The 18,289-nt window shown below is 45.8% G+C and overlaps 1 protein-coding gene across 10 annotated transcripts in view; it reads left to right on the top strand.

Annotated features, from left to right (window-relative positions):
• Positions 1-18,289, top strand: part of LOC118769437 (serine/threonine-protein kinase DCLK2-like) — a 53,690-nt gene that overhangs the window by 9,084 nt on the left and 26,317 nt on the right. For all 10 annotated transcript variants that reach the window (XM_036516530.1, XM_036516528.1, XM_036516533.1 and 7 more), the window contains exon 2: positions 1,667-2,001. In XM_036516530.1, coding sequence (XP_036372423.1) covers positions 1,667-2,001 — 335 coding nt within the window. The remainder of the gene's footprint in view (positions 1-1,666; positions 2,002-18,289) is intronic.

The raw sequence follows: 18,289 nt of genomic DNA, 5'->3' as shown, positions 1-18,289 counted from the left end.
AATCTGGTTCCTTTTCCCAGATAGCTGTGACCCATGTGCTAGAGAGTTGTGTAGTTGTTTAACCCCTGAGAGTTAAAAGCCAGTTCACTTCTCCAGCACCCCTCACCCAAAGTAGACAGACAGGATGGGTACTTTACACACCTTTTAACTCCTTGTATCACATTGCTCTTTCCTTGCTTTACGTAACTTACTGCTGTTGCACGGCTGTAACAGGACTGATTCAAAGGTCCATGTAGCTTTATGCGGATAGCTTTGCAGCAGTACAAAAATTAAAACATCTTCAGTGAAATCTGCTGAACCTAAAATCTCCTGAACAAATTCTGTAGAATCCTGGCCGGGTCTGCGCTGTTCTTCCTGCACTACTGATCGTATCAGGAAAGGAAGTTCACGTGTTAAACAATAATGTTCAGAAACAATAGCCAGGCCCTGCTTCCTGCTTTTGCTACATTTTCATTCAGTGCTTTTAGTTTTTTTCATCTCTGTCATATTTTAGCATGCACTCACTAGGAGTTACAATAAAATACCAGAGGAAACAAAAATATTTAGCTTTGGATTTGTCCGGTGGTGAAACTGGGGAGCACACAGAGAGGCCTGGTGTACTGAAGTCCTGAATAGGCCTTTTATCCTGGAGGACATTAATGCAGCGTCTCTGTCAGCGTGCAAAAGCTCTGTGGCTGGGGAGCTCAGTGTTCTGCTGAAAACACAGAACTGAAAACCAGGTTATTTAGCTTTGCAGTGAGACCGAAAAAGATTTTGATTTTGAACGCAATATTTGTTTGTTATTATTACAGTTTATTATTAATGGAATGACAGTAAGAATGCTTTAAGAAGTAGAGAAAAATAACCGAAGTCAGCCATAATTCCCCTTAAAAATAACCCTTTTATGACAGAGTGGTACCAGTGTGATGAAAATGTGCTTCAATAGACCTTCAATAGTGCACACAGGAAAAGCAATTTAAGTCAACCTTGACTGCAAATCTCGGTGCAGGTTTCTTGTGTCTTTGGGGCGGATCAGTTCCAGCTTATCATTGTGTCATTTGAGCTCACTTTACCTGCACAATCAATCGGGAGTTACCCAGCAGGTGATCATTTATGATTTATGATCTGTATGCTCAGTAGGCCGTAAGGTAACCCCCGCAGAATGATATCTGGATTATCTAAGCAGAACGAAGGACACTTTGCAGGATCAGGGGTCGTTGGAGAGATTGGTGGCACGGTTTTGTTCACTTGAAGGGTTAAAGTGCTTGGGTTTAATCTCCGCCCTGCGGAGCGGAAGGCCAGAGGTATCAGCGTGCCAGCCTGCTGCATTATTGACAGCTGCTGGTTATCAGCCAGCTCGGTGACCTGCTCAGTCAGGTCAGAGGCGTTGAGGAAGGCCCTTCTTGTGCGGTCAGTGTAGGGGCAGCAGTCTAACATAGTGGTATGGAGCAGAACGCATAACTGAAAGCTTGCTCTTGCACTGCTGTAGTACCCTTGGGCAAGGTACCTAACCCAAAATTGTCTCAGTAAATATCCAGCTGCATAAAAGAATAACATGTAAAAACTGTAATCTATGTAAGTCACTCTGGATAAGAACGTCTGCTAAACGCCAATAGTGTAATGTAATGTAATGTCATTTCCTGGGGAAGGTGACCATTCTCCCATCTCCCCCCTCCCCCCTCTGCAGGCGAGAGCTACGTGTGCGCCTCCAACGAGCCCTACCGCAAGGTGGACTACACCAAGAACGTCAACCCCAACTGGTCGGTGAACGTGAAGGCGGGCGCCTCGCGCTCTCTCTCCTCGCTCATCCCGCTGAAGAGCGAGCTGCGCGAGAACAAGGACTTCATCAAGCCCAAGCTGGTGACGGTCATCCGCAGCGGCGTCAAGCCCCGCAAGGCCGTGCGCATCCTGCTCAACAAGAAGACGGCCCACTCCTTCGAGCAGGTGCTGACCGACATCACCGACGCCATCAAGCTGGACTCCGGGGTGGTCAAGCGGCTCTACACGCTGGACGGCAAACAGGTGAGTGTTGCCCTTTACAGTGAGTGGCGGAGGCAGGATGGCAGACCCAGGGTATGCCTGTTCTGTGGGTGGCAGGCATACTCTGGTATGGAAGGTGTGGAGGTAGGATGGCAGACCCAGGGTATGCCTGTTCTGTGGGTAGCAGGCATACTCTGGAATGGAGGGTGTGGAGGCAGGATGGCAGACCCAGGGTATGCCTGTTCTGTGGGTAGCAGGCATACTCTGGAATGGAGGGTGTGGAGGCAGGATGGCAGACCCAGGGTATGCCTGTTCTGTGGGTGGCAGGCATACTCTGGAATGGAGGGTGTGGAGGCAGGATGGCAGACCCAGGGTATGCCTGTTCTGTGGGTGGCAGGCATACTCTGGAATGGAGGGTGTGGAGGCAGGATGGCAGTCCCATGGTGTGCCTGTTCTGTGGGTAGCAGGCATACTCTGGTATGGAGGGTGTGGAGGCAGGATGGCAGACCCAGGGTATGCCTGTTCTGTGGGTAGCAGGCATACTCTGGTATGGAGGGTGTGGAGGCAGGATGGCAGTCCCAGGGTATGCCTGTTCTGTGGGTAGCAGGCATACTCTGGTATGGAGGGTGTGGAGGCAGGATGGCAGTCCCATGGTATGCCTGTTCTGTGGGTGGCAGCACAGCACGCTGATTAGGGAGCTAGACCTGCTGCCAGAAGTTTGCTGGCTCAAAACCAAGTGGGATGCTGCCATTGTTCTCATTGATCTGCATTGTTCTACAGTTATTTGCTGGTGGGTTAGAACAAAAAAAGCATCATTTAGATGTGGCAACTACAAAACTGTTACTACTGTGAAACAACTACAAAGCAGGCTTGTGAGCAAGTGTGCCTGACAAAGAATACTGCGTAGGGCATTCATGGTAGTATCAGTATGCTTTCATGAAATTGTGTGTGATTTCATTCTATATTCTAAGTAGTGTGATGCAACATTAATTGTGAGGTCTGGCATGGTTATGTTTGCTAAATTTAGTGCTGTAGCAGGGTTATACTGTTTCAGGGCTGAGCACATTAGTGTTAGCTGTTGTTCTTCAGAGGATTCAGCTATAAATACTTCATTGAAATGGATTTCAAACATACTTCCTAGAACTCATGTCTGATTGCTTTGCTGTGTATGTCGTGGTCATCTATACAAAAATAGATTATCTAGAATAGAAAATGTGGTTTTGAAAAAAGATGTCATCTTTGAGGATCCTTTGATTATTTCACAGGCTTTATCTTGCTTTGCAGTGCCATTGAATGTAGGCAGTGTTGTTGATTGGCAGGATGAATATTGTTGAAAGAAAGGAGAGAGCTGTTTAAATGTGAAAAGGATTCTTTTGAATCTGTGGGGGGGGGGGGGGGGGGGGGTTCACAGATGTGCTGGAAAGCGAAAACTCACTGGCTGTGTTCTACAGTAACTGATGGCAATCACGGATGGTGATTCAATAAAAGCGGCTGAAAGTACTGAAAGAATACACTTGGATAAGCCTCCCTAGGTGCCCTTGAATCCTTCACTTTCAGGGTGAATACCGCACAGCAGGTGCTGGACAAGAGACAGTCATGATTCCAAGTTCCCCCTGTCCTGAAGAATCAGCTATATGGCCGTAAACACAATTGACCCTTATTTCCTGTCCAGCCACAGGAATCTTCACAGACAGGCCAAAGAAATGACTCACGAAAAATAATGAGCCACATCCGCTCAGGCATAGCTTTCCAACAGAGCTCCTTTCAGATGGAGTGCCGAGGAGTAGAGGGGGCCTGAATAATTCCCTCTCAGATGCTGCCCGGGACAAAGGTGCAAGGCCTGGGCAGATCCACGGGCACATCCGCTGCTGTGGCCCACGCGGAACCGGGCCCGGTGAACGAAGCCCGTTTCGCACAGGGGCTGACTTTGTTTATGTTTACTGCCTGGAACCGAGAGAGCGTGGAGACTGAATTTACCAGAGAATCCTCCTAAAAGACTAACACATAGCTGATATCTCTTCTGATGTTCTTGGTGCTACCTTCACTGGAGTCAGAAATTACAGGCCTGAATGGGTAAAAATAATTTATCCTGCATTATTGAAAATGCTGTTTTGAATAGTTGTGTCATTGGGTTGTATATATATATATACATATAACATATGTTAAACAAACATACCGTAAAACTTCCCATAAACACTGAGGCATTTATTTGCTTTAATTACTTAACTTTGCCGCCTTTTATTGGAGACTCGGCGATAATAAGAGACCTGCTTTTATTTCACCTAAAGCCCTCAGGCTTCTGCAAGTTATTGGTAGTTGAACTGACCAGGAAAATTCACCATGTTCTTTTCCCCAAGTAGCCTACTTAACAAACATTATACAGCGCGCTTTGGTAGCAAGTCAAACAGGAATCACTAATAAAGTAAGTTAAACATTGTCATTGCAACCTATGATTGGAAAGCACAGTTTGTAAGAATAGCAGTGTCACTGATGAACATGCATAAGTTCACAAATTGAATTCACTAAAACAACCTCATTTAACCGACTGCATTTTATAGTCATGAAAAATAAATACAATTTTCCCCGGCGTTTATTTGAGGCAGGCGTTTATTTTTAGAAAGGGTCGCGCATATCAGCGATTATAAGAGGCCTGCGTTTATTGGAGACTCGCCTGTTATTGGAAGTTTTACGGTATGTAATATGAATGTATGTGTGTGTGTGTGTCCTGGGTATTCACTGATGGAGGCTGTCAGACTCCAGCTTTAGCTTCACCCCAGAGAAAAGACATCTTTCTCTTTGAAATCTGTGATTTGAGAATGAGGAGTTTGGTCCATGGAATCACAGAGATGGACAGGCCTGAAGGAAATTATTACTGCCCCTGGTACAGAAACAGATGAAAATATTTAAAAAAAAAACAAAAAAAAAACAAAAACACAGACACTGCAAGATCCCCTGTCACCACATGAACGTAATGGTTTCCCTCGAAGGCCAGCCGCAATGTAACACTTGCAATGTAACACTTTACATTTTATTTTTTTAACACTTAACAATTTACAAATGTTACACTACGCACACAAAATGTGCGTAGTGTAAGAGGTGTCTCTGTCATAACCCAATGTATCTTCTCTTTAGCCATTTGTGCAGTAAGGTCTCTGTGGTGGGGGAGGGTCTGACTTGTTTCTCCATCAGTGACTGTGATGTCCCTGCTGTGTCATTTCGCTGCCCTCTAAAATCTCTGCTTGAGGGGGACGTGTTAATGGAAGGGTAAAATGATGACAATGCAATGACCGTGGCTCTTCCACCCGCCTGAGCACTGGGAAACACACCCCCTTTTAAAAGGGAAATGTCTCTCTGCGTTTTACCACTTCCTCATGCATGGATGACTCTGCAGGAGAAATAAAAAAGCCTGGAGAATCCTGTCTTGTTTTGGGATATTGAGTTGTGTTTTCTTTGGGGATTTGCCGCCGCAGTGGCTAATCACAGCGAGAACTACGGGCTTTTCTTCTGCATGGATTTTCCCTGGGATTCCATAGGGAAGTCTCAGTGCCTGATTTTGTGACCTTGTAATCGTTTCAGTTAATTGAGGAAATATGAATGCATTGTTTCAATTCAATGAGTTGATGTGAATGAGGCTTGCTTTTATACATTTCTACTCCTTAATAAATGAGTGCCATCCATGCAGGAAGTTTGTGTAAAATCTCGGTAAGTGATGCATAGAAGCAGGCATCGTAACCCCCTGAATTCTGACATTTTTTAATATCCTAAAAATGTATGTGGGCGGACCCCCAAAACGGGAGGAATATCTTAAATGCGTTTCTTGAATAGAGAAGATGGAAGGGTTTGACTGATTCGATACTTTGCCCTGGGAGAGAGAGCTTGAAGCTGTGTGTGTTTTTCGTTTGAAAGGACAGATGAATGTTCTGCAGTCAGGTGAGGCCCATAACACCTATCCGCCATCTGAGTGTCAGCAGTGAGAGAGTGCTGCTGGTATGTGTTCTCTGTGACTCTTATTGCACTGAGCGCATTCTTGCAGGTGGCGCCCCGGCGCCGTGAGAGCTTTACCGTCTGCTGCTTTCAGGCATTAAACATGCATGCTGGGAAACCGAGAACAGGTTACTTCCATTTCCAAAATGGGAGAAGAGGCGCAAAAGAAGTTCTCTGCACAATGTTAGGCTGTTCCTTTGGGACAGTGTGTGGAAACGCTGTGCTGGAACCTCGAGCACAGCCACATTTGGCTCTTTGCTGTACACGTCACACCTGTCGGACCGTCTGTCTGTACTAGTGTCAAAGATGTATCACTAGTTGTTTTGGTTGAAGGGATGAGGGTCTCTGATTGCAGTTGTTTGTGTCTGACCTCTGAGAGAGCCTCATAAATGGACAGAAGTGTACCAAAGCGGTAAGGAGCAGGACTCCTAACTGAAAGCTTGCCCGGGTTGATTCCCCGTTGCGGCTCTGCATTTATACCCTTTGGCAAGGTGCTTAACCACAAATTGCCTCAGTAAATATCCAGCTGTATAAATGGGTTACATGTAAAAAAAAAAAAAAAAATTGTAACCTCTGTAAGTTGGTCTGGATAAAATGTAGTGTAGTGTGAACAGTGCCTGAACCCATGACCAAGGAGTGGTCAGAGCCGTGTGGATTAGCCTGAGTTGAGTGTCTAAAGGTGACACACCTCAGGAGCAGGGTGGAGAACGTGATGAACATGCTGCTCTCCCCCATCTCCATTGGTCTTACTTCCTGTACACGGTCCGCCCAGGGAAGCCGTCAGCCGTGGCTTAATGAACTGGCCCATTAGGTGATTTATAATCAACACAAACACTCTACTGAGTCTAATCACCATGAGAAAGAGTGGGGCTGGACCTCACTGTAGATGTTCTACATCCTATTTGAAGGCATCAAGTGGCAATGTTTTTAAACTAATGACCTGGGAGAAAATTTATATCTCACTCGTTAGACATGGGTAAATGTGAGAGGTTAATGCAGATGTTTACATTGTGGGTGTAATAAAAACCAGCACAGAGAAAGTGAGCTGTCTTGCAGGAAGTAGAACTCTCTCCCAGGGAAATGGCGCTCTCACTGGGGAATGGAGCTCTCTCACAGAGAAAATGAGCTCTCACAGAATAATGGAACTCTCTCACAGGGAAATTATTTTCTCTCAAAACGGCCCTCTTTTACTGAGGGGTAGAGAGAGGTCTGTGCTGCATCTCCTTCAGGTCTAAGCCACGTTGTGAAATGGAGGTCTCTTACAGCACAACACTGCCCAGTAACAAAGGATGGACACAGAGCTCACTAATCAAGGTGCGACAAGTGACAGTTGCTGTTTGTAGCACTCTTAGTATTTTTATGATATGTGTTAGAAAAGGGTGGGGATTAGATGAAAGTGCTGCATCGGGTGTGGTGCCGTGTCCGTATCTGTGGAATCTGCTTCAGCTGTCGAGGAATTGCAATGGGATTATCTAAATCTGTCTGTCCGCCTGCTGCTGCTGCAACCCCACCCCGCTTGCCCTGTGGGGATAGTGTCAGGCAGCATGCGTCTATGGTAAGGGATAGGTTGGGTAGTGACAGGCAGATACCTCACTGTTAAGGGAGAGGTTGGCCAGCAGAAAGCCCACTCGAAAGGGAGAGGTGGGATAGCAAATTCCTCCCTGGTAAGGGAGAGGTTGGGTGGTAGATAAGTCACCGGTAAAGAAGAGGTTGGATCTATATCTGGTCTCTTAGTGTTGGTCACCCTGCTCTTCCCCAAGGCAGTTCAGTTTGGTGGGCCTCTGGTCTCATCTGAGTAATTTAATTCTAGGGAAGTGTGCACTGTGTCTCAGGAGAGTGTAGAATACAGCCACGTTGGTTGTGGCACGATGGTGATGAGGGCATTTCTGTTAACCAGAATGACATTTGACATTACCTCACAGGCAGAGGGAGGAGGTTCACAAGGATCCAGCAGGATTGAGGAGAATTTTACTAAACGCATTTGCTCTTGGTCCCCATATTTGTAAATCTGATGAGAGTTTCTCATTATCACACAGGAAAAAATGATAATCCACCATGGCTACCTACCTCCTGCCCAATCGTCAGCCTATTAACTGTAATCCAAAATTTAACTCCAACACAGTTAATCTCACCATAAATATTGTAATCCAAAACACTTCATTTGAGGTCATTCAGTCTTTGACTGGCAGCACTTTGCTTGCGCTAAGATTATAACCTCTATCAAATCATAGGCCTGTTTAATCCCAAACAAATCACAAAAGTCAATCACTGGTGCTGTGTGGCGGTCGTGTCTATGATGTCTATAAAAAGCGAATCCGTTAATGCTGAGCTGCTGGAAGAGCGCTAACAGGCTAACAGTGGACAGGAAGGACGTTTGATTTCTGCGTGCCATCTGCTCCTCAGCAGTCAAATCACAGGCCTTGGCGTCGGTCGGGGGGGGGGTGTTGGAGGAGCCCTGCTGGGCCCTGACCATCGTCGGGTAATTAGACCGATAAGTCGGAGTGTTTAGAGTGCAGCTGTCAGGTGCGGGTGCGAGAGTACACGCTCTCTGAGATAATGTGCTTCCCCATCAGGCACCCGACTCGATGATTGACCCTGTTCTCTGTAAATGAATGCTAATTGATCACTGTTTCACAAACCAGGCCAACTCAATCAGCTGCTTTTATTTGGGGAGAATAATACTGTTTTCCATTTGAAAGTTACCAGCTCTCTATGCTTTGGAAAAGGGACAGACACTTCCTTTTGGCACGGGAGCAGGGCTGTTAATTTGCAGAAGACAATTAACATATTTAGGGATATTATTTACATCCCTTCTTATTGGAAGATCCAGTCATCTTTAGTATTACTTTTTTGACTGGGTAACCTTTACAGTTCTCTGTAGTTTTTTTTTATTCTTTTGACATTTGTGTCCGCTGTAGAATTGGAAGAATGGAGGCGTGCTGGAATTCATCTGATATGACTCATGCCTTTGGCTGAGGCTGGTGTAATACAGAGAGCGTTTTACCCTTCCACTCCCTCGGTTAGAAATGCTCTCACCGCAGAGTGCGATTAGCGTAGAAGAGCTGCTAATAAAATGTTAATATGTTCCACATCATGACAATTTTATGAGCCACGATAAGCATCATCCATCTGGGGAGATGTACAGAGGAAATCCACCCAACCCAGAGAGAAAGAGAGCTCCAGCCCAAGAGGACCTCAGCCAGTAGGGAGGAGAGAGTTCTCCAACCCCCACTCCCAAAAGTACAAACAATATTTTTAGCCCTGACAGACAGCTATGTGAAAGTTGTAAAGGAAGGACAAAGGTCCCATGATGCAGCTGTAGTCACTGTATAGCAGGTACATATAGTTAAAATAGTATTCCTTAAAGAAATAGAATGTAACAGACCATTTTTATTACAGCTGTTTAGTGTGAGAAATAAAAATGTTTTCAATCTGGTGAAGTCTGTAAGACAGACACCTGTGACTGCAGGTATATCTTACTCATCTGTCATGTAGCGCAATGGCACTTAGCTCCCCTCGTCTTTGGCCAGTTAACCCCCACTGTTGAGCTTTGTATCTGTATAAACCAGTGCTTTGACATGGAAGTACAGTCTCTGTTACTGTGTGTAATGTGGAACAAATGTATTTTAAAACGCTAGTCCAAGTGCATCAGTTTGAGTTCAAGGACACTTTCCTCTCTGACCCTGTGGCTGTCTTCATGTGATCCCAGATATGCACCAGAATTTTGGTGGGTGAGCCGTGTGGCTGCACAGGCGTGGGGGTGCTCTGTTCTCCTCATCGCTGCTACCAGCAGCTGTGGCGAACGGCATGAAATGACCCTGGATGCAGAGAGCCCTGTGCTTATGCAATGTGTTTATTTGAAAAATGCCGGGTCATCAGGGTGACATGGTTAATTTTCTTAATGCTGAGAGGAAGTTGGTAAACAGAAGCTTTGTACAGTTGGAATACAGCATGCTGGAAATGAGGTACTGTACTGCTTGCTCTCTCAGTGACCTCCCTGGGAATGGCTAGCTGAGTGTTTACATCAGCCTCGCTAATGAGAATCCTGTTTTTGCTTACTGAAGGCTGAATCAAATTTTACCTTCCGGAGCCACGGACTTTCTGCTGAAATGGAAACTTTTCTTAAAATGTAAACAGTTTTTTCCTGACTCCGGACTACCTGATATTCCCTCCCGTCTTTCAGCCCATATTTTGGCATTGTTTGACCCTGAGTTGGCCTAGCGCAAAGGTGGTGCTGGGATATCCACGTATATGCCAGGTCTCGACCCCTATTTTCCAGTTCAAAAGTAGATCTGCAGAAAAGAGGAAGGAGAGAACATTCATTAATCAATCATGCTAATGTCTAATACTCAAAAACAGCCACCTGTGGAAAATTCTAGTCCTGCTATTTATGATGACTATTTTTAAGGATGATTTTTTACTATGAGTGCTAAAAATTCAGTTATTTGGATCATTACTTTCATATTGGTCTTTAGTATTTTTCTTCCACAGGTTGCAGCAGTATGTATTTTAAGAACTGAGATCCGCTTCCTCAGAGAGGAAAATAAATATCGCTAGACTAAATCCAACATCAGTGATTTGCTTTTTAATATAGATTTGTTTGTGTCAGAAACCTTTCAAATTCACATCTGGCTACCGCCACAGACAGTAAATCCTAATTGTGCATCAGTTTGCCAGTCTAGACTGTGATGTTTGAGAAAGAGTGAGAGAGAGCTGGGACAGTGTTGGAAAGCCGATTGACTGCTGTCCACAGGAGTGGATTAACGCAATAATGAGTACAAACATAGCCTGTTCCCTCTGCCTCTGAAGAAGCCCATGCTTGCAGCCAGTGTGGTGTTGACCTGTTCTGACCGCCATACTCCAGGCCGAGAGGTGAGAAAGGGAAATGTGGGATTGTCTGTGCTGTACTGTAACAGCAAATTTAAGTCGGTTCTCAGTGATGTGCACACGTGTGCATAGTGGGTCCTAACAATGTTGAATCACTTTCTTCATACTGTGCTTCATTGCATAACTACCATATATTGTCACTTGCAGGTTTTGACAGGTAAGTTGACAGGTACTCTTTATTTGTCTCTATTCTGTCTCCACAAAACAAAATTTATCTGATTTTATAATACAGCCACCCCTTGTCTGTAATGTGCAGTGAGCTTTGGTGATACAGCTTTGGTTCAGTCCAGGTTATTCAGGACTCAGTAGATTAAAACTGGGCCCCTCACTTTTTTCAGGCATCAGTAGTTTTTAGGGCCAAGTCTGGATTACAGAGTACCAGTGAGGTCAGGGGCAAATCTGATCCTCTATTGTTCTGTCTCTAATTAACGCACTGCTCCATCTGACATGAGTCTGTGGGGTCCTACAGTACATGAGGTGCTGCGTTTCTCTGTACTGTATGTATAATGCTGCTCAATCATGCATAATGTTCTGTTGTTGAAAACCACTATTATAAAGTGCACTGATAATGAGAGGTACAACAGCAGCCCAAACGGCACTCGTGTGTGTGCCCCGCTTTCGGTTTTCCGTGTGATTGAGCGAACGGATGAGTGACCGAAACGACGCGGTTGGTGGGTGACCCTTTGACCCCTGCTGGCAGGAGGCGCCCGCGTTGGCGGCCCCGTCGCCGGGGCAGAGCAAACACAGGCAGCACGATCCCGCCCAGAGCAGCGCCGTTTCCCCATGCCAGGACGTCCAGTGTAAAGTGTACAAATGAAAAGCAGGGAGAGGGCTGGGGGAGCCAGAGGGCACACTGCTGGCAGCCTTCCAAACGTGCTGCCAAGACCACGGTCTGCGCGTGATACAAACCCCGCCTTTGTTTGGCCCCGCTCTGATATATTATTATCTACAATGCCGCGGACGGTGCTGGTGGCTCCAGAAAGGGAGCCATTTCTGACGTGATTAGCCTATAAACACGTTCCTCACATTTCATCTGCACCAGATATGCTTGGTATGTGATTTCTGGCCATTGAAGTGCATTTCAGTCTTCCCTGCTGGAAAAGTCATTTGTGTATATGCAGCGCAGTCGGGGCTTCTCCCTAGGCTATTCCACACTCTTCCTTCCCTGCCCGTGAGAGCGCTGCTTGAGCTTCAGAACAGGTATGTGTAAGGTTGTAGTGTGGATTAGCTAATGGCTGTACAGTAAATGCAGTGACAGCCTGGATTAGCAGATACTGCTAATGCACTCTTTAGCCCCTACATGTGCTAGCGGACAGGAGAAAGCGGTGATGCTGAGACGCACGGACACCCAGGCCCAGCGTACCGAGCAGTGTGATTAAAGCGAGAAGGCTGGTGACTGCCCGCCGTCTCGGTGGCCTCCTGATTGGCTGATGAAGTGGAGCAGAGTAATTGGCTGGGGGGGGGGTTTAATTTTGGACTTGATATCACACATTGCTGGAGATGGAGCCTGTGACGCGCTCTGAAGTGGCTGTGGACTCGGTGGAGTGGGAGAGGTAACGTGCAGGGCCCAGTTCGGAAGGGATGCTCATTTATCTAACTGTCAGCACTGCGCACATTTTAAGAAGAGAGAACGTGCTTTAAATGTATTTTTCTCTCCAATTTGAACTACATAAAATCTCAGGTGTAACATAAAAGTAGAGATCAGTGATTTCTATACAATATACAACATTGACGGGTGAGGGAGGATGGGAGTGGGGGGTTGGTGGATTAAACCATATTGCCAGATCTTTCCGTCAGAACACCAGATACCTCGCCTGTAGCATTTTAATTGTGCAGCCATGCATCAGTGCCAGGCATTGGTCTATTCCTCCCTCCTGTGAGAGACTGCCTTTTCCTTTAAATTAGGAGCCTTCTGTGATCTGTCTTGGGAGACTGGATACACTGCTGAGTAGTTTCTTTGGGGTATGCTTTTTAGGGGGAATTGTGGCTTTTGTGGGGAATGGGAATGTTATTGGTTTAGACAAAATGACAGGAAAGTATTTCTCTGTGAGTAGTGAGATGTGGTCCAGATCGTGAGGAGTGTGTCGAGAGAGAGGCATACAAACACTTGCATATTCAGCGTTCAGCAAATATCCAGAAGTATAAACGGATAACATGTGTAAAAGTGAGATAGGTGAGTGTGCAAATGAATGATGTAATAATGTAGGGCCAGTGAGGGCTAACTCAGTGGTTCAGACAGTAATCTCAGGTCACTGCAGGTGATTTGGTGGCAGACAGCTGTCCCTGGTGTCTCAGTGCAGATTCAGCTGGATGTCTTTGTCATTGTGGCTTATATAAACCGCTGAGGAGCTGCCCATGTACTGGGCATCAGCAAGAACAATAGAATAGAAGACATTTATTATTACGGTTTGTTTCTGAAAGCCGGAGACCCATCACTCTCATTGAAGTTCCCATTAATGTGAAGGGGTCAGAAAAGAAACGTATATTAACGCTAGCTTTGATTTCCGTTTAGAAAACCTTTGTCACAGAGAGCATCCTGTGATGGATGTTCTCATTTGTCAGGCCATTTCAAAGTTTTGATCACTTGTCCCCCTGAGCTGAGCTGTGTTTCCGCTCCGCTGCTGTTTCTCTGTATTGCAGAATGGCTGACAAGTCACAAAGCTGCCAGGCCTGCATTTGATTTGTGGTTTATTCAGATCCTCTATTCAAAGGATTTAAAGTGTACTGGGAATGTGAGCTGGCTGAAAACCTCAAACGAGCTGTGCGCTGCCGTTAATGGTTACAGTGCTAGAGCTGGCTAATGAAGGACTGGTCAGTATTTACATTGCTCTGAGATTTACTGTGTTTTTGCTTCATGTGAAGCCTTGATCAGCTATGTGCATTGACTGTGTGTGTGTGTGTGTGTGTGTGTGTGTGTGTGTGTGTGTGTGTGTGTGTGTGTGTGTGTGTGTGTGTGTGCGCGCGCGCGTGCGCTGGTAATGATGTGCACTGTTTGGTTTACATGGCTCAGTACTTGTGGCGCCTTTTAATATCCCATGGTGCACTCTGTTCAGTCACATGACCCTGCAGGCCAGTGTGACTGATGCCTCTCTGGCTCCCTGGGTAGGCTGACTGATTGCATGTGTCCCCGCCCCCCACTCATAGCCCCCCTCACCTCCAGCCTCACTTTCATCTCCCTCTCCGTGTGAGAGGCGGCGTAGGGGGTGGGCTCTGCTTTTTCCTGCTCATTACTGCCCTTCACCCCCTGAGGTGGGCCTTTGGAGAGAGGCTTGGCTAGACAGCCATTTTTAGAAGGCTCTGTGTTCTCCTCTGTCTCTCCACACCCTGCCACCCAGCTGTGTCAGAGTACACAACCTCTCATCTGACTCTGACTTTGAAAGGTATACAGGGAGCAGTGTACTTAAGATGTCAAATGTTTTTCTGGCTGTTCTTTAGAAATGACACTGCTGTATCGTATTCCAGCGGTAATACAGTATTTAATATAATCATATAACGTTAACACTGATTGGCGTATGCTTTGCTGTTGTGCTCAGTAATTGTTTTTTAATTACGTCTGTCAGTGAAAGGACAGCTGTCATTCAGACGGGTCCGCAGGCTGCTGTATGTTTGAATCTCACTGCTGCTCACTCTCAGCTGTCATTTCCTCCGTAAAGCCAGAGCAGACTCCTGCCATAGCTGTCTGCAATGTTGTCATGTTTGTTTTGCTGTTCTGATAAGATTATCATTTTCTGCACAGATTCTTATTTCATTCAGATGCACAACAATACTACTAATAATAATTCTACTGCTACTACTACTACTACTACTACTAATAATAATAACAGCAATAATGCGTAATATTATAATTGTATATTACCTTTTTTTCTGATTATTGTTATTATTATTAATATTATGTGAGACTTATCACATTGAAAATAAAGGCAAAATGTGTTGTTGGGAAATAAAATGCAGAGAGTCTTTTCTGAGCGCCAGTGTCAGGCCAGATTTCACACTTCATTTGAATGGAAGGTTACTCCATGCTGGCATTTTCATGGCATCAGGGAAAGTGTTTATCCTGGCGTGCAGGGCTGAGGAAGTGAGACACGAGGCTCGAGCAAGGTGGTGTCTGTGGAGCAGCAAGACAGTGTGTCTTTTTTCAGAGGGGCGCTCTGATTTTTTTGGATAGGTGCGCATCTTTCCCTCGTTCTGCAGAGAACCTGTATGGAAAGCTCCCCAAGACTCAGTGAAGTGGAAAGAAGGAGAAGAGCCAGCAGCATGTGCTGTTATCATTGTTGAGACTGGCATTGTTATCATCTGACATCTCATTGGCCTGAGATGTCAGATGGTTAAAGAATGTGCTGATGGCAGTGCCCTTTATTCCCAGGAGACATGAGACTGCCCATCTCAGCGGTCTGTGGCCTTAGTGCACAGCGTCCTGAGATGCTTCGCTTGGTTAGCGTAGAATGTGTGCGCCGGGTTAAAGAGGACGTGTTTAATGCGAGATGAAGGCAAAACAAGACAACCGCAAACACAGTCAGCTTTAGCTTGCACTGCAGCTGTGTGACAGTGTAGGTTGTTGTTAGTGCTACATTTACATTGTGTGCCTATGTACATGCAAATGCCCTGGTGGCAGTGTGTGATACGCCGTTTGCAGGCGACCAGACGGTTTCCATCTCGTGTCAGAGGCAGTTGCCGAGGCATTCCAGGAATCCGTGTCAGTGAAGCGTCTGTCAGGCGTTTGGGGACGGTGGCCACATTTCGGCTGGCAGCTGCGTCCATGTGCTGCGTCGTTGAGCGTGACTTCAGAACCCCCCCCCCCAGGATTCAGTAGATCACTGCTAAAACTCAGCCCTGCTGAAAAGAAGGTCCCTGCGTTTCACCGTGACCCTCCGCAGAGTGTGTGTGTCCTCACAAAGCACAGCTGAATCCAATCTCACCGCGCTCGTATGCAGCGCTGCACAGCGCTCTTACAGGAACAGAATATGAGCAAGTCAGTCTTGTTCAGGGAACCGTGTAACTGCAATACACACATTACATTACGTTACATTCATTTAGCAGACACTCTTATCCAGAGCAACTTAAAGCACAAAAGGCACGAAATAACAGAAGTGTATCCATTCAAGTTGAATGGCCACCAGTCTCAGACCAGGCTAACAGCACTCCCAGACCATTGAGTGTGAGCATAACACTATTCAAGCCTCAACACTTCAGCCGCATTCAAACAAGATCACGGGTTCCAGATGAATGTGCGTTGGTACAGACTCTCTGCCGGTGTTACTGTGCACTACCAGCGCCCGTGGCTTTTGGCTGTCTCTTCCTCAGCAGCGCGGGCCGCTCTGTGCTCAGAAGGCTGGGACACCTCCAGCAGGTGAATAGCTGCTTGCTGCAGACCTGCTGCCATGGCAACCTGGTCCCCTCCAAGCTGCGCGCTGAAATAATTCTGCTGTAGCCGAGCCTCGGTTCCATCTGCATTCACAGCGGCTCCTGCCACAGGAAGCGGCAGGGCTCTGCCGCTAACTGCACCGAGAAACGGATTCTTTTGGCTTTGCGAGTTCTGCCTCATTTAGCGGGCCACTGCAAGCCTCATTTATGCTCTGTAATGCAAAAAAAAACTGTGGGCTTTGAGATGCCGAGTCTCCCAAAGTGGTCAGTCCGTATCTACGGTCTTGCAGTACGAAAGATGCATTCGCACAGATTATGTTCAGCAGCTGTTTTCACTGAGTGCGTTTAATCCTCGGCGCTTCAGGTCATTTCAGGGTCATCTTTACATATGAATCCATGGACACTTGGGTTGCAGTTATTCTATGAATTTATACCTGGTTTAGTATGGTGTCTGAAACCACCATGTGATGCTAAATATATTCCTGGGATAATTACTACTCTTTGTCCTCACCACTGGGTAGTGTAATTATACAGTATATAATTGTACTTCAAGCTATCTGAATATTTAGTGCTGTTCATGTGAATAGCACCTTTTCTGTGGAAAAGCTTTAAATAACAGGAATGTGTTCCACTGCTATGTTGATGATACACAACTCTCTCTCTCCTTCCCACCCACTGATGTGCATATTGCCTTACACGTCAAGCTTGCCTCAGTGACATTTTCAGTTAGATTATCTATCAGTGCTTCCAACTCAGTCTTTCCAGAACAGAACTACTCCATCCTCCAGCCTTATCCTACCCTCTCATGGATCTCTTCATTACCCTTGAGAATACAATGATGTCTGCATCTAAGACTGCCCAGAATCTTGGTGTAATTCTGGATAACAGTCTGTCCATTCCTGAAAATTTTGCATCGATCACCCAGAGCTGTCAATTCTTTCCTTACAATATCCACAAAATCTGTCTTTCTTGCTACGTTTGCTGCCCAGCTCATTGTCCAGGCACTTTTGATGCCCTGACTGGATTAGTACAGCTCACTCCTTGCTGGTCTCCCTAAATGTGCCATCAGGCTCCTCCAGCTCATAAAGAATGCTGTTGCTTGTCTCATCTATAACCAGCCAAAGTGCTTGCATGTCACGCTTCTCCTCCTACCGGTTGTGGCTAGAATAAATTACAAATCCCTGGCTCTAACCTATGGGGCAGCAAGAGGAACTGCACCCTGTTACCTTAAGTCCATTATCAAACCATACACTCCTGTCACACCACTCAACACTGCAACATCTGGTCGCCTTGTCATCCCTCTGAAAGGGTCTGTGTTCTCGGTCACGTTTATTCTCTGCTCTAGCCCGCCAGTAGTGGATCGAGCCTCCCGCAAAAGTCAGAACTGCCAAAACGCTGACCAGCTGAAAACTGTTCATACTCATCTTCATTCAGCTAACACTGAACTCTAAACATTTGTACTACATCCTCAAACACATTTGCTATGTCCTCAGACTTCCTCTTGCATCTACTATGGCAATTAGCAGAAGATGATATGAGAGTATCTGCCAGATGACTAAATGTAAATGTGAATCCCTCTGAAATGTGCTCGATTCTCATTTTCACAACTGTGCAGTCAGCACTCACTCTGGGTACCACTACCTTAATCTTCCCAGAGAACAGGAGTGATTCACAGAGGTATGGAAAAGAGAATCAATGAAAACTGACTGGAATTGTTTCCACTTCTAGGGAGGCATTGTGCTAGAGCTATTTAAGAACTGGACTTGTAACCTGTAACCTTACGGTTCATTTCCTCTCTGAGGTACTGCTGTTTGTACCCTTAAACATAGCACTTAGCCAGAATTACTTTGGTTGATATCCAGTTGTATTAATGGATGATACTGAATTTAATAATGTGAGCTGTGGTATAAGAATCAGCTGGGGATCCCTCCCAAGGAATTAAACAATGTTCTGCAATGTAATTCTGTATTAAAAACTTCTCCTGTTAGCTTGAACAAAATGCCCCATGACATTTGAAAGAAATATAGTATCATCTTAAAAGGCTCTCATCTTTAGAAGCATTTCATTTTGCTGAAAGGAATGTCATTGATGTCGAACA

This window comes from Megalops cyprinoides, chromosome 22 (genome assembly GCF_013368585.1).
Source record: "Megalops cyprinoides isolate fMegCyp1 chromosome 22, fMegCyp1.pri, whole genome shotgun sequence".
NCBI lineage: Eukaryota > Metazoa > Chordata > Actinopteri > Elopiformes > Megalopidae > Megalops > Megalops cyprinoides.
The sequence above is the reverse complement of the archived record's forward strand: the minus strand, read 5'-3'. Positions and strand labels throughout refer to the sequence as shown.